The sequence below is a fragment of the Hemitrygon akajei genome, chromosome 21 (assembly GCF_048418815.1).
Source record: "Hemitrygon akajei chromosome 21, sHemAka1.3, whole genome shotgun sequence".
In the NCBI taxonomy this organism is placed as follows: domain Eukaryota; kingdom Metazoa; phylum Chordata; class Chondrichthyes; order Myliobatiformes; family Dasyatidae; genus Hemitrygon; species Hemitrygon akajei.
The window spans coordinates 54368751-54393408 of record NC_133144.1 but is presented as its reverse complement, the minus strand read 5'-3'; the positions used below and the strand labels follow the sequence as shown (position 1 = coordinate 54393408).

At 42.1% G+C, this 24658-nt stretch overlaps 1 protein-coding gene across 16 annotated transcripts in view; it reads left to right on the top strand.

Moving 5' to 3' along the window:
- The window catches only part of kcnma1a (potassium large conductance calcium-activated channel, subfamily M, alpha member 1a), a 913789-nt gene that overhangs the window by 843081 nt on the left and 46050 nt on the right, over positions 1–24658 (top strand). For 9 of the 16 annotated variants that reach the window (XM_073025436.1, XM_073025438.1, XM_073025437.1 and 6 more), the window contains 3 exons: positions 13269–13352; positions 13920–14050; positions 23481–23675. In XM_073025436.1, the coding sequence (XP_072881537.1) occupies positions 13269–13352; positions 13920–14050; positions 23481–23675 (410 nt within the window). The remainder of the gene's footprint in view (positions 1–13268; positions 13353–13919; positions 14051–23480; positions 23676–24658) is intronic. The other 7 variants (XM_073025439.1, XM_073025443.1, XM_073025442.1 and 4 more) reach the window with 1 other exon arrangement.

The window sequence follows — 24658 nt, the reverse complement described above, 5'->3', positions numbered from 1 at the left end:
CTGACTGTACTTGATTAGCATTTCCTTGGCTCTACCTTCTGCCTCACATCAAGTCCTTCAGACATAGAACATAGAATGTTACAGTACAGTACAAGCCCTTTGGTCTATGATGCTGTGCAGGCCTTTTAAGATCGATCCAACTCTTCTCTCCAACATAGCCCTCCATTTTTCTATCATCTACATAGCTATTTAAGAGTTTTTGAAATGCCTTTAATGTATCTACTTCCACCACCATCCCTGGCAGCACGTTCCACACATTCATCACTCTCAGTGTGAAAACAAAATCTACCTCTGACATATCCCCTACATCCCTAGGCCGAGTTATTCTTTTCTTTCTTGCCTTGTTTTGAACATTTATATTTTTGACAGTGCAAAGCTGCTACCATTGGATTAAATTTCAATAACCACCTGTTCATCTTCCTCACTCCTTGTTCTTTAATTCAAGGCACTAGTAGTTTAAAAAGTCAGAAAGTCTCTGTATTAAGGCTACTAGCAAGGATTATTACATTTACTGCCCATTGTGCATAGTGTGGTTAACATATATAAAATATACAGAAAAAACTACAAATTACAGAGGATACAGCCCAATCGATCACAGGTACAGAACTCCCAACGTTGAGAGCACATTTGCAAGGAGTGTAATCACCAGAAATCATCAAAGTCCTCTACCACCTAGGCCATGCTTTCTTCTCACTGCTGCCATCAGAAGGAGGTACAGGAACCTCAAGTCTCACACCACCAGGTTCAGGAACAGTTATTGCCCCTCAACCATCAGGCTCTTGAACCAGAGTGGATAACTTCAGTTACCCCAACACTGAAGTGATTCCACAACCTATAGACTCTACAACTTGTGTTCTCAGTATTTCCTTATTTATTTATTTGTTTGCTTATTTATGTATTTATTTATTTATTATTCTCCATTCTTTTTGTATTTCACAGTTTGTACATTGGTTGTTTGTCCCTCGCTGTTGTGTATGGTTTTTCATTGATTCTATTGCATTTCTTTCTATTTTCTGTGAATACCTGTCAGAAAATTAATCTCAGGGTATCATATGATGATGTATATGCACTTTGATAATAAATTTACTTTGAACTTTGATATTTCTCAGTAATTAATTGCAATTATTCCCCAATGAAGAGTGAGTTATGCAGTGGGTCCATGCCCTTGTATTTGTCCTTTGGCATTGACGGGGAAGAAAAGTTTTTTCTCCCACCAACAGCCCTATGGCATAGTTGACTTATCCCTGACATTTATCAGGAACTGGTGGCAATTATTTACTAATAAAGGGAAGTGCATAGGATGTGCCTGAGTCCTTATGATTGGTCTTTAATGTTACTAATTGAGTAAGGAATCATTCACTCCCATCAACACATTTTGCTCTCGTCAAATAAATAGGACTTTGGAAATGGAAATATGGAGTAACTAATAAATGAACTTTGACAAACTTCTGCAGATGCACAGTGGAGAGTACCCTAATTGGTTGCATGACTTCCTGATGTGGAAACGCCAATGCCAGGATTGGATCAGGCCACAGAAATTGGTGGATTCAGCCCAGTCCATCACAGACAAAGCCCTCCCCACTACTGAGTACTTTTACATGGAGAGCTACTGCCATAACAAAGCATCACCCATCATCAAGGACACCCACCATCCAGGCCATGCCCTCTGCTCACTACTACCATCAGGCAGGAGATAGAGAAGCCTTGCATCCCACATTACCAAGTTCAGAAACAGTTATTACCCTACAGTCATCAGGCTCCTGAACCAGAATGGATAGCTTGATTCACCTTTACTCTGAACTGATTCTAAGACCAGGAGACTCACTTCAAAGACTCTACAACTTATATTCTCAGTCTTATTTTTATTTTGCACATTGTCTTCTTTTGAACATTGGTAGTCTTTGTTTATGTATAGCTTTCATAGAATTCTATTGTTTTTTCTTCTTTTTCTGTAAATGCCTGAAAGAAAATTAATCTCAAGGTAGTATATGGCAAGATATATGTACTTTGATAATAAGTTAAATTTTAACTTTGAACTAAACTCTCTTCTACTGCATGCTCTGCAGGAAGCACAGGTTCTTCTGGGCTTGTGGAAGCTCAGGTCAGCTTAGAGAATTTAACCTCTTGAAGCTGAGTGTTAGGTTAAAGTAAACATGAGGAAATCTGCAGATGCTGGAAATTCAAGCAACACACACAAAATGCTGGTGGAACACAGCAGGCCAGGCAGCGTCTATAGGGAGAAGTACAGTCGACATTTTGGGCCGAGACCCTTCGTCAGGACGAAGGAGTCCTGACGAAGGGTCTCGGCCCGAAGCGTCGACTGTACTTCTTCCTATAGATGCTGCCTGGCCTGCTGTGTTCCACCCGCGTTTTGTGTGTGTTGTTAGCTTAATGTACTTACTTTTGTGTAAATTATATGAAAACCCTAGGGTATCAAAATGAACTCCTTCAGTGACTCATCTCCCGATCCTTATTGTTTCTGATTTCATTGCAAGTGCTTCACCACTTTAATTTGTTTCTAACAGTGGTAAGACACACACTTATTATATGCTTTCTCTCATTGCAACACCTCAATGAATTATTTTCATCAGTGGTTAACAACCATGACATGATTAGTGCAAGTTCACCAGGAGCTAATTGTAATTAGTTACTGATAAATGTTTAGGATGCGTTATGCATGTCATGTGTAATCTGTAGTGGTTGTAAAAATCCTTTTTTCTCTTTTATTATGTGGTATGCACACTGGCAATCTTAATGGAGACACTTGCTGACTTTTAAATCTACTATCACCTTGTGAGTCATTGTGTTAAAGAACAGGAACCTGGGGAACATTGTGAGTTGATGCATAAACTCGGAATTAGTTGACAATAACATTACGTGTAATGCCAAGGCGTTAGTGCTGCTTAAATAACCCAGTATCTGGGAGCCAGATACTGGTCTTGGGTAGAAAATTTACAACATGATTTCTATGTGCTGTGAACAGATGAATTTATTACATAGATGTGGCACTCCAAGTGCAAATTAAACTGGAGCTATAAAGTTAGGTTTACTGTTTCATGGTGGAAGAACTCCGAGTTGTGTTCTGACAACATCTCATTGCTGCTTCCCTCCTGGTAAAATCCCAATAAAATCTGCAAGTGGGAAGTTGTTTGAAGATTGTCATTTGAAGGTTGTCATTTGGCCCATCGTGTCTGTATCAAATCAATGAAAATACTGTGAGATCCACTGATTGGGGAGTATAGACAGGCTTTTTCCACTAACGTTCAGTGAGCCTAGAACTATAGGTCACAGGTTAAGGGTGAAAGATGAAAAGTTTAAGGAGAACCCGAGGGAGAGCTTCTTCACTTAGAAAGTGGTGCAAGCATGCTTTGAGCTTCCTTCGGAAGTGCATTCAATAGCAGCATTTCAAAGAAATTTGGATTAAGTACATAGATGGAAGGGGTATGGAGGGCAATGATCCAGGTGCAGGTTGATGGTACTAGGCACAATAATAGTTCAGCATGGACTAGATGGGCCGAAGGGCCTGTTTCAGCGCTGTGATGCTCTGTGACTTACTAAAAGTAACCTTTTAAATGAATGGAACAGTGCTGAATACACCCATTGTGGCTGGCGTACATCTGGGACTTGGATGTGCAATGTTTCCAGAACCTCAGCTCAGTGTTTTATACAATGTGGCATAAACATTCCACAATTCCAGACTGAAGTCTGTGGCTGTAGAAGCCTAGAGTTTGTATTGCGTAGACAGCAGCTTGTTAGCAGTTCTGTGCACTAACCCGCAGCATCTTTTACCCACCATGGCCATGGACAGCACCAGAGGTCATGATTTGGCCCAGTCTTCTGCTCCACTCTTAACTCAGTGAATATCCTCTGGCAAATGGAATCGAGTTCAAGTTCATAGTCATTCAACTATACACATGTATACAGCTAAACGAAATTGTTCCTCTGGAGCCAAAGTGCAAAACACAGTACATATAGTCACACAGAGCACATGTCATTATCATTATAGTCACACAGTGGACATATAGTTTTACATCACCACCTATCAGATCCCTTGTAGTCTCTCCACTGATTTTTAACTTGCCCTGTGGGATTTATCGAACAAGTTTAGGACAGGACAACTATTGTTCTTCATGATATCTGCACACAGATGTAACAAAACATAAATTACATCACATATTTTGACTGTCCATGTAAACCAGAGAAAAATACTGTAACTCTGATGGTATTGTCACCTTCCTTTAAACATCATTCCTGTAAGCCAAAGCATAATCCACCCAATTATCCATTACTTGGGAATTTATCCAAAAGAATCACGGAGAGTAAATTCAGCTGAACATTTTTTCTCCAAGAATAACCTACTGCTAATCCTGTGACATCTGTTGTCTACCACTGCTGCTCAGACTTTTAATATTCAGTTATGGGACGTTGGTGCCGCTGACGAGTCTGTCATTTATTGACCATCACCAGTTGCCCTGGAGAAGTTAGTGTTGAGTCTTCTTGTCAGAACTGAGCTGCTCGATGGGCCATTTCAGCACTCGTGTTGATGTGGTTTGGTCTCGCATATAAGCCAAGCACATGACGGGCGTCTTAAAAAAGCAGATGGATTTTTTGTGACAGTTTTGAGGTTTCATGGGCAGATTATTTTTGTTATGATTCCAGATCATTATGCCAAATTTAAATTCCCCATCTGTCAGGTTGGGATTTGTACTCCTGCCTTTGGACAATTACTCTTGCCCTCTGGATAACTTAAAAATCGTAATTTTATAATTAAGCTGTAATGATTGCTCATCGTAAATGCCACGTAAACCAGCCAGTTAAAGTAGATATAAAGGAATAAGTATGTTCAGTTGTTCTGGCTTCTTCCCCCTCCCCCCCCCCCCCACTTCCTTTCCAGTCCCAATGAAGGGTCTCGGCCCAAAATGCCAACTGTTTATTCATTTCCATAGATACTGTCTGACCTGCTGAGTCCCTCTGAAATTATGTGTGTGTTGCTCTGGATTTCCAGCACCTGCAGAATCTCTTGTATTCAGTTGTTCTGAAGAAGGGTCTCAGCTCTTCTTCAGAACAATTGAAGAGGCGATTTTCTCATGTCACTTGTTCTATGAACTTTTGAGATCTACGCATCAATTAAGAGTAAAGTTTACTTTTATTTCAACTTAAGAGCATGATTTAGTTAACAGCCTGTGCCCTGATGTGACTACCTTGGTAGTGTAGGGGCTTATTCCCGCTACACTGAGTGTCTAGCAGAATGCCCCATCCCACCATTCTCTTGCTCTACTTTGGATCCTAATCTGACCAATTATCTATCTGCCTTTTCTTAACCAGATCTTGCTTTTCTCTAAGTCTTTGCTCAATCAGGAATAAATCCAGTTCCTCCTTGAATACCAGAAGTGAAGCAACTTGTACAACACCCAGTGACAATCAATAGTAAATAACAGGCCCATGCTAAGGCAACCTGAGTTACTTGTTCTGACGTGTCAGTCCATGGCCTTCTCTTCTGCCATGATGAGGCCTCTCTCAGGTGAAGATGCAACAGCTCATATTCCATCTGGGTAGCCTCCAACCTGATGGCATAAACATCCATTTCTCTAACTTCCGGTAACTTCTCCCCCTCCCCCTTCCATCTTCTTTTATTCCCCAGTCTTGCCCCACCTTATTTCTTCTTTTCTCCTCACCTGCCTATCGCCTCCCACTTGCTGCCCCTCCTCCTTCCCGTTCCCCATGATCCATTCTCCTCTCATAACCATAGAACCATAGAACATTACAGCACAGAAACAGGACGTTTGGCCATTCTTGGCTGTGCCGAACCATTTTTCTGCCTAGTCTCACTGACCTGCACCTGGGCCATATCCCTCCAAACCCCTCTCATCCATGTACCTGTCCAAGTTTTTCTTAAATGTCAAAAGTGAGCCTGCATTCACCACTTCCTCTCCTATCAGATTCCTTCTTCTCCAGCCCTTTACCTTTTCCACCTGTCACCTCCCAAGTTCTTACTTAATTACCCTCCTCCCCCACCCACCTGGCTTCACCTATCACCTTCTAGCTTGTGCCCCCTCGCCTCCACCCTGCTTCTTATTCTGCTTCCCTCCCCCTTCATTTCCAGTCCTGATGAAGGATCTCAGCTGGAAACAACTATTTATGCAGATAGTTTAGAGGAATGGGCAAAGAAGTGGCAAATGAAATACAATGTTGGAAAGTGTATGACCATGCACTTTGGTGGAAGAAATAAATGGCAAGACTATTATTTAGATGGGGAGAGAATTCAAAATGCAGAGATGCAAAGGGACTTGAAAGTCCTTGTGCAAGATACCCTAAAGGTTAACCTCCAGGTTGAGTCGGTTGTGAAGAAAGCGAATGCAATGTTGGCATTCATTTCTAGAGGTATAGAATATAAGAGCAGGGATGTGATGTTGAGGCTCTTTAAGGCACTCGTGAGACCAGACTTGGGGTATTATGTGCAGTTTTGGGCTTATTTTAGAAAGGATATACTGACATTAGAGAGGGTTCAGAGAAGATTCAGGAGAATGATTCCAGGAATGAAAGGGTTACCGTATGAGGACAGTCTGGCAGCTCTTGGGCTGTATTCCCTGGAGTTCAGGAGAATGAGGGGGATCTCATAGAAACATTCTGAATGTTAAATGGCCTGAAAAGATTAGATATGGCAGGTTATTTCCCTTGGTCGGGGATTCTAGGACAAGAGGACATGACTTCAGGATTGAAGATGTCCATTTAGAACTGAGATGCAGAGAAATTACTTTAGTCAGAGGGTGGTAAATCTATGGAATTTGTTGCCATGAGCGGCTGTGGAGGCCAAGTCATTGGGTGTATTTAAGGCAGAGATAGACTCTTGATTAGCCAGGGCATCAGAGGGTATGGGGTGAAAGCAGGGGAGTGCGGATGACTGGAAGAATTGAATCAGTCCATGATTGAACGGTGGAGCTGACTCAATGGGCCAAAGGGCCTACTTCTGCTCCTATATCTTATGGTCTTAGCCGCTGGACCTACGGAGTTCCTCCAGCATTTTGTCTGTGTTGCTTTGAGTTACGTGTTATGATGACTACCAGTCATTTTGTTCTTGTCCACACCTATCTCAATATCCAGCCTTTTGATGCAGAATTTGTGGAGAAGAAGGAATCTGATAGGAGAGGAGAGTAGACAGTAGGAGAAAAGGAAGGAGGAGGGGACACAGCAGGAAGGAATAGTCAGGTGAGAAGGGGTAAAAATCAGATTCCCTTAATATGTGGGCTAAATCTCATGCATTTGCTTGCAGATTATGTGGAGTTACTAATTTATTTTCTTTCATAATATAGTGAACACACATAGAATAAGTGAGGTCAACATTGTATTAGATATAAAAAAAGTAATGCACCTACATTATTTCTTCATATTAGCAAATAATTTTACCAGTCTCAACAGGGTAATCCCTTTGCACTCTGCTTCACGATCCCTGGGCTACATTCTCACCGATCAGTGCTTTATAGCTTTTTTCCCACTGCAACATACAGATTGTCCCCAGGACCTGTCAGGAAGAGAATAAACAAAAACTTCTCAGAAGAACAGGAGTGAAATGTTTCTGTGCTCCAGAGACCAGCCTCTAGGTTGCCTGAATCCTGGGGAGACCAGCTTCCAAGAGGCATATTTACTACTCTTTATCTGATTTTAGATTCACATGAAGCACGGAGTTGCCCTGAGCTGTTAACCAAGTTTTAACTAAACATCTTAATTAATTTGTATTTTGATCAGCTCGATGGGGAAAATGAGCGTTGAACCATGAAATACTGTATGCCAAGTGCCTTTGAGCAAAATCTCTTTTTAACCAGAATTTAAACTTTATTTAACAGAGAGAATTAATAGTGACCCTTTCTGTAAGGGTTTAATGTAAGAAAAATTTAACTGCACATTCTAAGAGATTGACCAGAGCTGACAACGTGTCCATTGACAAATGATTTTTTTTTCCACTTCAGTTAGTTTATTGTTCTTTGTATTTGTGATACAGATTGCCCATGGTGTAGGGAACCTGGGTGCCTTTCTTGCCATTCCTTTGCAGGTTGTATTTCTCCATCATACCAATAACCTTGGTAAATTAAATAATTTTGGAGCAATTTCACATTAATTTTCTGTAACTGTATGCAGAGCAACAATCTGATACCAAACGTACCTGTTCTTACACTCAGTCGTATCTTGCAATGTTGCTTTTGGATCTCAGATGGAGATACCGCTTCGCTGCTCTATACAAAGTTGTACAAGGCATTGATGAGGCTGCATGTGGAATGATGTGTTCAGTTTACATCACCCTGCTATAGGAATGATGCCCTTAAGCTAGAAAGGGTGCGGAAGAGATACAGGAGGGCATTGCCAGGATCCGAGGAGCTCTGTTATGGAAAGAGGCTGACCAGGTCAGGATTTTATTCATTGCAAGGGAGAATGAGGTGTGACCTTTTGGAGAAGGGTACAGATAGCATGAATTTGCACAAGCTTTTCCCCCAGCATTGAAGAATCAAGAACTAGAGGGCATACTGTAGAATTAGGGTGAGAGGGAAGACAGGTAATAAGAACCTCAGGGGCTATATTTTCACCCAGAGAGTGGTCAGTATATGAAAAGAGCTGCCAGAGGTAGTGATTGAGGCAGATACATTAACAAGATTTAAATAAACTTGAACAGGTCTGTGGATGGAAAAGGTTGAGAGAGATATGAGCCAAAAACAGGCAAATGGGGCTAATTTATAAACACAAGTTCAGTGAGACCCTCTCTCACTGCTCCTCACTGTGGTCTCTGCTGCTGAGTTCGGTGGGACTAATTGAGGTGAGAATTTGGGCAGCATGGAGCAGCTGAGCTCTGTTAGGAGGAACCTGTTTCTGTGCAGAATGACTCCAGGACTCAAAGCCTTTGATTTGTTGCTGCAACACTCGGGCCTAGCAAGATTTCCAAATCAAAAATGGTGTCGTTTCCTTTGGCTGTTGGGTGTTTCTGTTTACAAGACAAATTTCAGACATAAAGCTACAAACGAAACATCAGTTATTGAAAATAGCTGACTCCCAAATCACAGCAGTGGCTGGTACAATGCTTCAAAAATACCACCACAAGGTCTACATAGTTCACCTACATCTGGATGGGAAACTGCTTCCGTTCTTGATGTTGATGCTTTTCTGAAATACAGATGAACTGCCGGAAACAAACAGGAACACAGATGCAGAAACACTAGAGATTCTGCAGATGCTGTAAATCTAGAGAGGCACACACTTAGGAATAAACAGTCGATGTGATGGGCTGAGACGCTTCATCAGGACTGGAAAGAAAGGGGAAGGAAGCCAGAATAAGAAGGTGTGGGAAGGACAAAGAGAACAAACTGATAGGAGATGGGTGAAATCAGATGAGGGGGAAGGTGGGTGGATGTGGGAAAGGGTTAAAGTGAAAACCTGGGAGGTGATAAGTGAAAAAGAAGGAATTTGCTAGGAGAGGGGAGTGGATCATGGGAGAAAGGGAGGGGAGAGGAGCACTAGAAGGTGATGAACAGGTGAGAGAAGAAGCGGTAAGAGGGAAGTTAGAATGGGGAATAAAAAGAGAGAGAAAGGGGAGGGGGAAGAAATTACCACAAGAAATCAATGTTCACGCATCTCACTGTAAAACTGCACTCTTACCCAAAATTTCTGGAGTCAGATTGTAATGCAATGAATCTTCCTGACTGTGGTGATCCAGAAAGGAGCCCCCAGACGTTGAGTGGAGCAAGGCCTAAACTCAGTCTGAGACAAACTTAGGGGTGAGACTCTGGGGTGCTTGTCACCGAGCCACACTGCTGAACTGCATCTGGCCCAGACTCAAGAGTTCACAGAGTCACTGAACATTTACAACACAGTAAGGTCATCATGTCTGTGCTGTATGATAGAATTATTCAACTTAATCCCACCTTCGGGCACTGGGTCCATTAACACTGCAGGTCACAGCACTTCAAGTACGCATGAAAATACTGTTTAAGTATGAGCAGGGTTTCATCCCCTCCATCCCTTCAGGCCCTGAGTAACAAACTGAAACCTCTCACCCTTCAGAATAAGGTGAATTATTATCACACTTTAATGTTTTTATTTATTTTTCATTTTTTATTTATTTTAAATCAGTTACTTAGATTTTATTTCATTAGTCCCGATGAAGGGCCTCGGCCCAAACCGTCAACCATTTCTGCCCCTCCAGAGATGCTGCCTGACTTTCTGAGTTTGTGTGTGTCTTGCTCAAGATTTTCTGTATCTGCAGAATCTCTTAGAAACATAGAAAATAGGTTCAGGAGTAGGCCATTCGGCCCTTCGAGCCTGCACCGCCATTCAGTATGATCATGGCTGATCACCCAACTCAGAACCCTGTACCTGCTTTCTCTCCATACCCCCGATCCCTTTAGCCATATCTAACTTCCTCTTAAATATAGCCAATGAACCGGCCTCAACTGTTTCCTGTGGCAGAGAATTCCACAGATTCACCACTCTCTGTGTGAAGAAGTTTTTCCTCATCTCAGTCCTAAAAGGCTTCCCCTTTATCCTTAAACTGTGACCCCTTGTTCTGGACTTCCCCAACATCGGAAACAATCTTCCTGCATCTAGCCTGTCCAATCCCTTTAGAATTTTATACGTTTCAATAAGATCCCCCCTCAATCTTCTAAATTACAGTGTGTATAAGCCTAGTCGATTCAGTCTTTCTTCATATGAAAGTCCTGCCATCCCAGGAATCAATCTGGTGAACCTTCTCTGTACTCCCTCTATGGCAAGAATGTCTTTCCTCAGATTAGGGGACCAAAACTGCACACAATATTCTAGGTGCGGTCTCACCAAGGCCTTGTACAACTGCAGTAGAACCTCCCTGCTCCTGTACTCAAATCCTCTTGTATTTAGGTTTTATTAATTTATCTGAAGCATCTCAAATATGTTCATATTTAACAGAAAGCAAAACTCTGGAGAAAAAGACCATAAGACATGGAGCAGAATTAGGCCATTTGCTCCATTGATTTTGCTCTGCAATTCTATCAAGGCTAATTTATTGTCCCTCTCAAACCCATTCTCCTGTCTTCCTGCCCCACCACCCCCCCCACCACCACCCCCCTACCCTTTGACGCCCTTACTAACCCTGATTTTGCCTGCTGTCACTGGTTGCTCAGAGGCCAGAACTTGAACAGTAGAGGCCTTAGGCACTGAGGTCCATCAAGTACAAGCAACTGGCAAACCCAATCCAGTGTAATCCAGCCCATGACTTTCTCCGTGTCTAGCCCCAATTTATAGCATCAGTGTTCAGCAACTTGAGTATTTCATCTCCTGCTAAAAAAATGTCTAAAGATTGCAGCTTGTAGAAGATAAAAAGACCAAATTTCAAGTGTTGAATATAAACATGACCATTCATATAAAGCTGTCAACATCACTGAATCATAAACAGACAGCTATATCTCTTGTGAGATGACCTCCATAACCTGCGAGCTATTAATTTGTTTTGACCTATAAGCAGAGTATTGCATTGTTCCTTCTACTATCTTCTGATCAAATTAAACAAAAAACTTATCTCAGCTCTTACTGGGTCTTTGCAGTTGCTCTGTTTAGAACATAGAACACAGAACAGTCAGCACAGTTGTAGATCCTTCAGTCCATGATTTGTGCTGAATTGATTAAAGCTAATATTGCCTAATTAAACTATTTCCTTCTACTGTCTGTAAGATATAGGATCAGAATTAGGCAATTTGGCCCATTGAGTCTGCTCTGCCTTTACATCATAGCTGATCTATTATCCCTCTCAACCCCATTCTCCCCATAACTTTCAATATCCTTACTAATCAAGAACCTATCAACCTCCGCTTTAAATATATCCAATGACTTGGCTTCCACAGCCGTAAGTGGTAATGAATACAACAGATTCACCGTCCTCTGGCTAAAGAAATTTCTCCTCATCATCTGTGTTCTAAAAGGCCATCTCGTATTCAGAGGTTGTGCCCTCTGGTCCTACATTCCTCCACCACATGAAACATCGTCTCCATGTCCACTCTGTCTAGGCCTTTCAATATTCGATAGGTTTTAATGAAATCACCCTCCCTCACTCTTCTGAATAGTGAGAGTACAAGCCCAGAGCCATCAAATGCTCCTCACACATTAACTCTTTCATTCTCGTGAACCTTCACTGGATACGCTCCAGTGCAGGCAAATTTTTTGTTAGATAGACTGCCCAAATTGTACCCCACTAACCCAAACCCAAGAACATCTGTGCTACAGATACTTCCAGGTTTACATAGATGCACATCATCTGTATGCTCAGTAGCAACACAAGCCACTGAGCACCTTACTATTAAGCATTGGACTTGTTGGCAGGGGTTGTTTATGCTTATGTGATGTGTGATTTCTGCTGACAGGAGCTGAATGACAGTGGTAATTTTCATAATAATAACTTCACTGGAGTTTTTCTTTCAAGGACAACAAGCAGTTTTCATTAAAGTATTGTCTTGTATTCCTGCGGGCGGAGGGCGGGAGGGCAGGAGAGAGGGAGAGAGAAATACCTCACGGGAAGGAGCCATGCAGAGTAGTACCCAGCGCTTGGAGTTTATTTCGCCTGATGTGACCTGGTAGTGGTGAAGAGGAGCCACGATAGCATTGCGGTTATTGCAGCACTATTACAGCTCGGAGTGCGGAGTTCAATTCCAGTGCCTTCTGTAAGGAGTTTGTACATTCTCCTCGTGACTGCGTGGGTTTCCTCCTGGTGCCCAAGTTTTCTCCCACAGTCCAAAGATGTATGGGTTCGTAGGTTAATTGGTCAATGTAGATTGCCCTGTGATTAGGTTAGGGTTAAGCCGGTGGGTTGCTGAGCAACGTGGCTATTGGGCTGGGAGGACCTGTTTGGCATTGTTTCTCAAAATAAAATGAAACAAGGTTTAAGACTTGCGACTGCAGTGCCTCTGTGGCTACCAAGCACTGGGCATTAACAAAGATAGCATTAACCTTGGATATGTTGACCCTCCCCTCCACCACCTTGTGCTCAGGTAACAACGTTCAGCAAAGAAGAGGAAAAACTTAGAGAGGAACTTATAATGGACATCTCATTAGTTGGGGTCCATATACAAATAAGTCCAAGCTTATAGGTACTTCAAGCTAGCTCTCCTTTGTAGCTAATTAACAAACACTTTTTCTTCATTTAGAAACTGTAACTATTTGATAAGTTGCTGCTCCATATTGAAAGTATTACCTACAATATGTGTTCTCTTTTCTTGTGTCTTTTGTACTCTCCTGTTTACCAATTTCTCATTCATTATTAGTTAAACCTGGCAAATTGCTCCCTTTGGTTTCATTCAGTCAGGAAAAAAACACTGGAGCCAACATCCTAATGATAACTGAGTTGGGTAAGCAGCCCCTTTCTCTTCTTACACAGCCTCACCTCACTCCATAGCTCTTCTTTTCATTTGGCTGAAGGGAATTTTTCTCCGCTGTTGCACTTTTTCTTTTGCTAGCTGTGATTGACGTTCGCTGCCTTGGCTATGTCCTTTTAATTTCGCGCCCCCAACAGTTAATATTATTTTCACAGAGCGTCTCTTGTTCCCCTTGCCCTTTGTCCTTGCTGTTATCTTCCCCATAGTATTGTGTCTTGCAGTTTGCTGTAGCATCTTCATTGGCCTCTGTCATGCTGACTGACGGTTCTTTCTAAAGCTCTTCTCAGAAGTCTGAGAAAAGGGAAATAGTCTTCAGAACAAATTCTTTATTCCTACTATATTTACTCTCTGAAGGCAAAGTTCGGGGGCTGTAACGCAGAGAGTAACTTCCAGTTGCTTATCACTGTGCATGGAGTTGTTAAATAAATGAGTGCAAAGTTTTGACATTGCAGTCTTTTAAATCTACTAGTAATTGTCAAGAGCTCTTGACCCTCCCTGGTTCGGTCAGTGTGTGCTGACATATTGTCTTTCCTCCCCCAGTGAATGACTCCAACGTTCAATTCTTGGACCAAGATGACGACGATGATCCAGATACCGAGTTGTACCTGACGCAGCCATTTGCCTGTGGGACCGCATTTGCTGTCAGTGTGTTAGACTCTCTAATGAGTGCGGTACGTAAAAACAAACCAATGTGGTTTCACGTCCCTTCCACGATTAGTTTTTACACTGCCTCTGTCTGATAAGTATGTTTTGTTTCAAAATAGATCCTTCCTTGCAAGTCAGTCATTGATGATCTATCAACCTCTCCAAGCCAGAGTTTAGCAGGATTTGGCTAAGCCTTTGGGAATTTGCATGCTCGTTTTTTTCAATAAGGTGTGCTGATTTACACTTAGTGCCCACATTATTAGGTACAGAAGTGGAACCCAGTGTGGTCTTCTGCTGCTGTAGCCCACCCACTTCAATGTTGGCGTGTTCTGCGATCAGAGATGCTCTTCTGCACACCACTGTTGTAATGATTGATTATTTGAGTTGCTGTCACCTTCCTGTCAGCTTCAACCAGTCTGGCCATTCTCCTCTGACCTCTCTCATTAACAAGGCATTTTTGCCCACAGAACTGCCACTCGCTAGATGCTTTTTGTTTTTCACAGCATTCTCTGCAAACTCTAGAGAATGTTGTGTGAAAATACCAGGAGATCAGCAGTTTCTGAAATACTCAAACCACCCTGTCTGGCATCAGCGATCATTCCATGGTCAATGACACTTAGGTCATATTTCTTCCCCATTCCAATGCTTGTTCTGAGCAACAATGGAACCTTTTGGTGTATGTCTGCATGCTTTTATGAAACAAGTTGCTGCCACATAATTAGCTGATTAGATATTTGCATTAATGAGCAGATGTACTTAATAAACTGGCTATTGAGTATAATTCAAGGTTTCAGAGTAGTTGTAGTGCGATCGCTGGAGTCAAGTGTGATGTTCTCCAAAGTGGTTATTCCTTATTGAAGAATTCCTGTCCATGACTTCACTTAACGTGGAAAGGCTGATGCATAGGCAGTTACCGCACGGAACTTGACTGAGCGGAGTCAGGGTCCAGTGGCTTGGCGTGCAAGATGACTAAGGAAAACTCTTGCATGACAAATTTGTTGGACGTTTTTGAAGAAATGACAAACAGAATAGACAAAGGAGAATTGGTAGATATTGATTTTCAAAAGGCCTTTAACAAGGTGCCACACATGAGACTGATTAACAAGATATGAGCCCATGGTATTATAGGGAAGATACTAGCATGGGTAGAGCATTGGCTGATTGGCAAGAGGCAAAGTTAGAGAAAGTAAAGAAATTAAAGAAGGACTTAGATTTAGAAGTGGCAGATGGAATACAGAGTTGGGAATTGTATGGTCCTACACTTTGGAAGAAGAAATAAAAGGGTAGACTATTTTCGAAATGGAGAGAAAATTCAAAAATCTGAGATGCAAAGGGACTTGGGATTCCTTGTGCAGGATTCCCCGAAGGATAATTCGCAGTTAGAGTCAGTGGTGAGGAAGGCAAATATGATGTTGGCATCCATTTCAAGAGGAAGAGAATATAAAGGCAAGGATGTAATGTTGAGGCTTTATAAAACACTGGTGAGATCTCACTTGGAGTACTGCAAACAGTTTTGGGCCCCTTACCTAAGAAAGGGTGTGCTTTCATAGGAAAGGGTTCAGAGGAGGTTCACAAAAATTATTCCAGGATTGAAAGGCTTATCATATGAAAAGTGTTTGGTTGGTCTGGACCTGTAGTCACTGAAATTCAGAAGAATGAGATTTGACCTCATTGAAACCTATAGAGTATTGAAGGCCCTCAGTAGAGTGGATTTTTTCTACGGTGGGGCAATGTAGGACCAGAAACACAGCCTCTGAATATGGGTGTCCTTTCAGAACAGAGACAAAGAGGAATTTCTTTAGCCAGAGAGTGGTGAATCTGTGGAATTCATTGCCACAGGCGGCTTTGGAGGCCAAGTCACTGGGTATATTTAAGGCAGATGTTGATAGATTCTTGGTTAGACACAGTGTGAAGAGATACAGGGAGAAGGCAGGAAATTGGGATTGAGAGGGAAAATGTATCAGCCATGATTAAATGGCAGAGCAGAAGCAATGGACCAAATGGCCTAATTCTGCTTCTATACCTTATAATCTTATGACCGGGGACCTTTCACTGCTGTTGCCTTCCTCTGCTTTCACTCCCATTGTGATGTGTTATCATCTTCTGCCAGCTCCACCATTGAGGTATAGGCTGGATCGCTCTTTGATTGGAACCTCCCCCTTACTAACATGGATGACCCTACAAGGAGCTAAGCTCTTGGGATCTCAGGAACTCAGAAGGCTCTCTACCATGACAATATGCTGTAAAGGAAGGGTGCCAGAGTAACTTCAAACTACAGCATACATTCAGTGGTCACTTTATTAGATACACCTGTTCACCTGCTCGTTAATGCAAATATCTAATCGGCCAATCATGTGGCAGCAATTCAATGCATAAAAGCATGCAGACATGGTCAAGTGGTTCAGCTGCTGTTCAGACCAAACATCAGAATGGGGGGGGGGGGGGGAAGACATGTGATCCAAGTGACTTTGACCATGGAATGATGTTAGTGCCAAATGGGATGGTTTGAGTATCTCAGAAACTGCTGAACTCCTAGAGATTCACAACATTCTCTAGAGCTCACAGAGAATGATGCAAAAAACATCCAGTGAGTAGCGGTTCTGTGGGTGAAGACACCAAGTAAATGAGAGATCAGAAGAGAATGATCAGACTGGTTCAAGCTGACAGGAAGATGCCAGTAACTCAAGTAGCCACCCATTACAACAGTGGTGTGCAGAAGAGCGTCACTGAATGCACAACACGTCAAACCTTGAGAGGGATGGGTTACTGCAGCAGAAGACCGCATATATACAGAAATACGCTCAGTGGCCATTTTATTGGGTACTTCCTATACCTGAAAAAGTCGCCACTGAGTGTATATCTGGGACTGAACTTTCCATTAGTTCTGAAGTAATTTTTTTTTGAGCTGCACATCCTTTCAAAAGACAATAGCAGTGAAGTTATCCTTTTAAGCACAATGCACAAGTAGCACTTACAGATAATTACCTACTCAGGTTGATTTGGGATCAGACAAGGTTTAGATTCCTTCTTGGCCATGTACTGGAGAACTGGAACTCTGCTTAGAGGCATTCAGACAGCAGTTAAATTTTAACAATATTTGATGGTATTGTTACATTAAAACATAGAGAATAAAGATTTATTTAAGTTCCCTGCCAGTCTCTTCAGAAACATTTAGATTCCCCCTTACGTGCCGACAGCTGCACACAGGGAAGTTGCTGAGACGGTGAAGCACTGTTAAGAGTTCAGCTCCTCAAGGTGGTTTCTTACTGCTTGTATTAATTCTGCAGGAGAATCATAGTTTGCATTTCGAATCAGTTTGAAGCAAAGGTTCATTCAAATGATGTGCCTCAACTGGCCCGTTAGGACTAGACGGCTTGCTGTAAAGAGTGCTGGTGTGAAGTTCTGTGGTGGTTTCAAACTGTGATAAGTACCTGCAGGATCGATCGGCTGAGATCCCTGCCAGTAACAGAACCTGTATTTTTAAGGGTGGCTCTTGTTTTGTCAAAATAAAGCACCGTGTAAGAAAGCTGGGGTTATTTTGAAAGCGATCAAAAGCTTTCAAAGCATCTCTTCAAAATAATAATAGCCAACCACAGTTAAAGCGGTTGGTGATTTTTATTGAATGGGTTGCAGAAATAATGGAATTCAGTTAGCTAAGTGCTCCAGAGTAGCTGCAATGTAATGCCTGGAAGACTCACCTTTGACAGCCAGTCCTCTCAATGTGTCAGAACAAGGCCTGGACTTGCTGTGTGTTAAATATTTCACTCAGCAGTCCTTCCCAGCATGCATGGAGCACTAAACAACAACAACCACTGCTTGCATTGAAGTAATACCCTTTAACTCATTAACAGAATCCAGAAGAACGAGCAATCCTTTGACACTAAGCCGAGTCATCAGTATTAAGTTCTCATTAGCATAAATTTCTCAGTGCTATGTATTTATTCATTTTTTACATATGAGCACAGTTTGTCTTCTTCTACACATTGGTTGTTTGTCAGTCTTTGTGTGTAGTTTTTCATCGATTCTATTGTATTTCTTTGGTCTACTGTAAGAGAGAAAATAAATCTCAAGTAGGTGTATGGTGACACATACAGTACGTGCTTTGATAATAAATTTACTTTGAACTTTGAAGTTAGGAGGCTTGTCCAAATAGATCAGTAAATGAAGGGAGTTTGGGGAAAAGAAGGAAGAGGGAAAGGTAGGAGGTAGTGTAATAATTTGAGGTGAAGATTGAAAATTGCTTCCAAGAAATGTGGTGATCTACACTAAAGGGTATTCTTGTTCTATGTTCCAGAGTCCTAGTTTTTATTTAGTTTATCAATATTAACCTGAGGAACTATAAGAAACAAAAGCCATCTCTGATGCCTTTATCTTTGTTTTTAAACTTAGCTATTCCAATGTTATAGCTTGTCTCTCATCCTCTTTTCCTCTTCACGTTTGAGTTTATCGAGATCTCTACCCTAAACTGAATCAGATCCTTTTTACCGTGGACTGTCAACCTACATTTGCATTGAATCCAAGTGCACCTCTTCCCCTCAGGAAGGCATCATCCATCATTGGGAACCCTCATGATGCAGCACATGTTTTTGTCTTATCATTAGCATCAGGGAGGAGGCACAGTAGCCTGAGGACACTCACTCAATGATTTTTGAACAGCTTCTTCCCCTCTGCCATGAGATTTCTGATCGGACCATCAACCCTTGACCACCACCTGACTATTTTTGATCGCTTTTTGCTATAATTTTAACTTTTTGCTATTTTTTTTGCTATAATTTTAACTTTTATGACTTGCAATGTTCTGCAAACACAACAGATGTCATAACATACTGTATGTTACTGACAATAAACCTGATTCTAATTCTGAAATCCTTCCTTCAACTTGGGCTCCATCTCTCCAGCCTCATGTCTTTCCTTCCGATTCAGATTATTCATTCACCTGATTGTTTTATCCCCTTAAGTCTTGAATTTCTGCTTAACCTCCTTCTCTGTCCTAAAACCTACCTCTTTGACCAAGTGTTGTTTTTCAAATATGCACTCCCTGCAATTCTAAATGGTTTATAATTGCCACATGTACCAAAAAGCATGAAAAGCATTTCTTGCATGCATCCTGACAGATTATTTTGAGTACAAGTACGTTGAGGTAGAACAAAGGGGGAACTTCTTTACTCAGAGAGTGGTCGCTGTGTGGAACAAGCTTCCAGTAGAAGTGGTAGAGGCAGGTTCGATATTGTCATTTAAAAATAAATTGGATAGGTATATGGACAGGAAAGGAATGGAGGGTTATGGGCTGAGTGCAGGTCAGTGGGACTGGGTGTGAGTAAGCATTCGGCACAGACTAGAAGGGCCGAGATGGCCTGTTTCTGTGCTGTAATTGTTATATGTTATATTAAAGGGGAAAATAAACACACATTACAGAACATAGTGCTACAGTTATAGTGAAAGTGTAGTGCAGGTGGACAAATAAAGTGTTAGGAAGATTGAGAAATTGACAGTGCATCTTTATCGTACAAGAGGACTGTCAAAGAGTCTTCCAGTAGTGAGATAGAAACTCTCCTTGAGCCATATTTTCAAGCTTTTGTATCTTCTGCCCAATGGAAAGGGAGAGATGAGAGAATGACCAAGATGGGCGTGCTCTTTGATTATAATGGCCACTTTCCCAAGGCAGCAGGAAATGTAGACTGAGTCATTTGAAGGGAGACAGTTCTGCAATTCAGTAATGGAAGATTACTGAGGTTAAATTGCTGTGTCTGTGCCAATTGTTTGGTTGCCAGTAGCATGAGGGAAAAGTGGGGACAAAATGTTAAATATAGCATGGTGAGAAATTGACTGTAATGGAGTCAGAATCATATTTAATATCATTGGTATATGTCATGAAATGTGTAAATTTTGCTGCAGCAGTACATGACAAATATAGAAAAAAAACTGAATTGCAGTGAGTATATATGTATATTAAATAGTTAAATTAAGTAAGTAGTGCAAAAACAAAAGTTTTTAAAAGTATTGAGGTAGTGTTCATAGATTCAATGCCCGTTTAGAAATTGGATGGCAGAGGGGAAGAAGCCGTTCCTGAATTGCTGAGTGTGTGCCTTCAGGCTTCTGTACCTTCTTCCTAGTGGTAACAATGAGAAGAGGGCATGTTCTGGGTGGTGGGGATCCTTAATCATGGACACTGCCTTCCCGAGGCATTGCTCCTTGAAGATGGCTTGAGGCTAGTATCAATCTGACGAGTAGTGATGCAGCCAGTTGGAATGCTCTCCATCGTACGTCTGTAGAAGTGACTTTTCTTTCATCTTTGTCACAGCTTCAGATCAGGGAGGTTCGGGCACTCTGCAGTGAGCAGAACAGATATGGTTCCACTTTCATTAAACATCAGTGTAAACACAGCTGACAAATTGTGAAGTATGGTCCCATAATTCTAACACTAGGGACAGATGTTAGTGTATCCAGTATATGAGCACAGGGGCTACAAACTGCTGTGGAAGCACACAGAGAGATCTGTAATTTGTGAACCTGGTACAGAATTGCTCAGAGTGTGCTCATCAGAGGGTTTTAATCCCTTGTACAGCAAAACTGAACTAGTTCCAATGTGCTTTCCTTCTGAGATTTGCAATTTATTTAGAGATACGGCACTTACAGGCCCTTCCAACACAAGAAGCCCATGCCGTCCAATTACACCATGTGATTAATTAATTACCCTACTAACCGGTACGTCTTTAGAAAGTTGGGGAGGAGGGGGCAAGGAGGGACAGGAGCACCCAGAAGAAACCCACGTGATCACAGGGGGAACACCTTACAGACAATGGTGGGAAGGAAACCTGCATCGCTGGCGCTGTAATAGTGTTTAGCTAACTGCTATGCTACCGTGCCGCCCGTAAATCACTTGATGCAAGAAATGTGAAGTAATCTAATGTACCAGGCAGCGACAAGTAAAAAAAAAAATCAGCAACTCATTGCTGGCACCAGATGCAAATTTAAGTTGAATCCAACTTGCACTAATATAGCAAAAGTTTATAAATGGATCTGTCAGATTGATTAGACAGTCCGATTTGGTGCGGCATCAGCAAAGTGAAGTTTCTGTCAACACACGTTTCACAAACGTTGCCATCAAATGGAGCTGTGCTGAGCACATCAGATGACTTAACAAGGTCGCTGCAGCGTCTAGCTCCCCGAGTGACAATCCTCAAGCAGTACTGGGGCTTGTGGGTACTGCTCTGGCACCGTGTGCCCTCCATTGTGTGACGTCGTCTACGAGTTGCCAGCGAGGAGGAGATGAATTTCTGGGCATTGAAACACTCCATTACTTTGATGTCTCAATTTGGCTTCTATCGTGGTTTTGAAAAGCGGTTAGAACAAAACATCATTCAGACAGCATTTCACATTGAACAAAGGTGTTGATGGTTTAATAGACAACTCTCATCTATCATTCTGGCTGACAGCGTTGTCAGAATCGCAGATAGCTGCCACATGTTAGAGCTGAGCTGGCTTCACTTGTAGCAGTGGCTGTGTGATTCACTTATAGTCACCGTCCAATCCCTGGAGCTGCATATACTGTTTTCATTCGCCATGTTTCTCGGTATCCATTCCTGATATAGCAAAAAGTGACCCAGCACTTATACGCTACTGTAAAGGTTACAGACTATTGATGGAACTCTTTGGCTACAGCTAGACAGAGATTTGACACTTTTTTAAATTCAGTTTTCAGTGTCATGAGCAAGGCTAATATTTAGCTTTTCTTGTTATATGTACATTAAAACATCAATTTGTGCAGTGTTTAAGTCAAATCAAATCAGCAAGGATTGTGGTGGGAGCAGGCACGTTTCCGGCACCAACTTGGCATGCCCACAATTTATTAACCCCAACCATACGTATTTGTAATGTGTGAGGAAATCGGAGTACCCTGAGGGAGAACGTACAAACTTCTTACAGCAGAGGCAGGAATTAAACCCTAATCAGTAATCATTGGCATGTACTGTAAAGCAATTATGCTACAATGCCACCTCATATTTATTGTCCATCATTAAAGGTTGTCATTAGGGATTAACTGTCCATCTTAATGCCCGTACTCGCTATTGGGAGTTATGTCATTTAGCTCCTTATGTTTGTTAGTTATTAGCTTGCCGTGGAACATCTCTCAGTAATCCACTCTCTAATAGTGGTTGGTGCCATTCTATTACAGCTCCACTGCCCCGGGTTCAATTCCAGTGCTCTCTGTCAGGAGATTGTACATTCTCCCATGACCACGAGGTTTTCCTCCGGGTGCTTCACATTCCAAAGACGTACGGGTTAGGGTCAATAAGTTGTGGGTACGCTATGTTAGTGCCAGAAGCGTAGCAACATTTGCAGGCTGCCCTCATCGCATCCTCGGACTCTGCGGCCCGTTGATGCAAACCACGCATTTAATTGGATGTACATGTGGCAAGCAAAGCTAATCTTTCTCTTTTCCCTGCCTGTCTACCTGACCTCTCTTAAATGCTGCTATTGTGTCTATTTCTTCCACCTCCCCCTGGCAGTGCATTCCAGGCACCTACTGCTCTCTGCATTAAAAATCAACTTACCTCATAAATCTCCTTCAAACTTTTCCCTCTCACCTTAAAGGCATCCCTTCTAGCATTTGACATTTGCTCCCTGGGACTCTCGACTCTATCTATGCCCCTCATAATTTTGTATATTTCTATTAGTTCAAGGAACCTTAAATATATCATATTGACATTAAGCAAATACTTCTAAGCCTGATTGTTTACCTGACAGCATGGAATAGTTATCGATGCTGGCAAGCTATCATCTTGAAGGAGCCTGCACTTAATAAACCCTGCTTCCCTGCACACTCGAGTGTTTTAAACAAGACCACCTGGGATTTTCTCCTCATCATGCATTTATTTTTTAAGGAAATCAAAATGTTTAATTGATACATACTTAAGCCTGATTTCTGTCAGTTCCTGTCGTGAGGATGGAGGATGTGATCGCAGGAGAGGACAGTCAGAGTATACTTGTGGCGATGTGTAGCGACATTCTCGACATAAAGGCCGCTCCCAAATGAATCGGTGATGGGGAAAAAAGGCACTCTAGCTTGCATGAGCTTTAAACCTGTCTAGAATCCTCTAGTTCTGTATCTTCCCCAGCCTCATATAGGTTGTGAAGTTAACACTGAGAGAGGGAGACTTTGCATCGCCACTAACACCAATTATAGAGGGAATTAATCATTGCAATTTCTGCCCTTTAGAACAAAACTGACCTGAATTTGTGTGTTGAGGAAAAGATATATAGTGAAAGGACCTAATGGGACATACAACTAAAACAGAGTAATTGGAGTCTGCTGTCTTTTCACTTCCAAGATAAAACATGTGAAGTGACAGGCCGCTAGTTTTAACTGCACAAAGTCCTCCAAAAGCGTAATTTGAATTTCTTCAGTGATGACTTTAATAGTGCTCATTTAAAGAGTTTGTTTTATCTCCACAGACATACTTCAACGACAATATCCTGACTCTGATACGGACATTAGTGACGGGGGGAGCCACGCCGGAGCTGGAGTCGATGCTTGCTGAAGAAAACGCCTTGCGCGGTGGCTACAGCACCCCGCAGACGCTGGCAAACAGGGACAGGTGTCGGGTGGCACAGCTGGCTCTGTACGATGGCCCCTTCGCAGACCTTGGGGTAAGGTGGATCTGTTGGCTTGCTTGCTGTGCCATTCCAACATTGAAAGGCATCTGGATAGGCACCTGGGTAGGAAAGCAGTAGCGAGATACAGTCCTAATGTGGGCAGGTAGGATTAATAGGCGTGCAAACACACACAAAATGCTGGAGGAACTCAGCAGGTGAGGCAGCATCTATGGAGAGGAATATACAGTCGATGTTTCGGGCTGAGACCCTTCATCAGGATTGGGCATCAGAGACAGCAGGGGCAAGTTGGGCTGAGGGGCCCATTTCTCCATGACGCTAGATACACAATACTCTACCCAACTCTACAGACCTCTGTCACACCTAACAGGTACACGACAGTATACCAGAAAACAAAGCGTAATTCAGGTAAGTGTGAGGAATTGCAGTTTGGAAAGTCAAACCAGGCTAGGACTTTCACAGTGAGCGATGGGACCCTGGGGAGTGTTGCAGAACAGAGGGATCTATGAGTACAAGTACATGGCTCTCTGCAAATGGTGTCATAGGCAAACAAGGTGGTGAAAACATTTAGCACATTGACCTTCTTTAGTCAAGACACCTTGTAAAGAAGTTGGGATGTTATGTTGCAAACAAGTGAAAATCTGCAGATGCTGAAGATCTGAGCAACACACACAATTTTTCCATACACTGTATGTATATGGAATGAACTGCCAGAGGAAATTGTTGAGGCAGGTAGAATAACAAATTTTAAAAGACATCAGAACAGGTAAATCGATAGGAAAGATTAAGAGGGTTATGGGCCAAATGCCAGTAAATGGGACTACTTGGTTAGTGTGAATGAGTTGGGCCGGATGACCAGTTTCTCTGCTGTATGACTCAATGAGGGGAAAAGCAATAAAAAGGTAATTGATGAGCAGAGTAGCAGATGTGATTCAGAACAAAAAGCACTGCAAATATAGACAATGTAATATATGTAATCTCCAACTGCTTTACTTTTCTACAGTGTAGCAGTGTGTGCC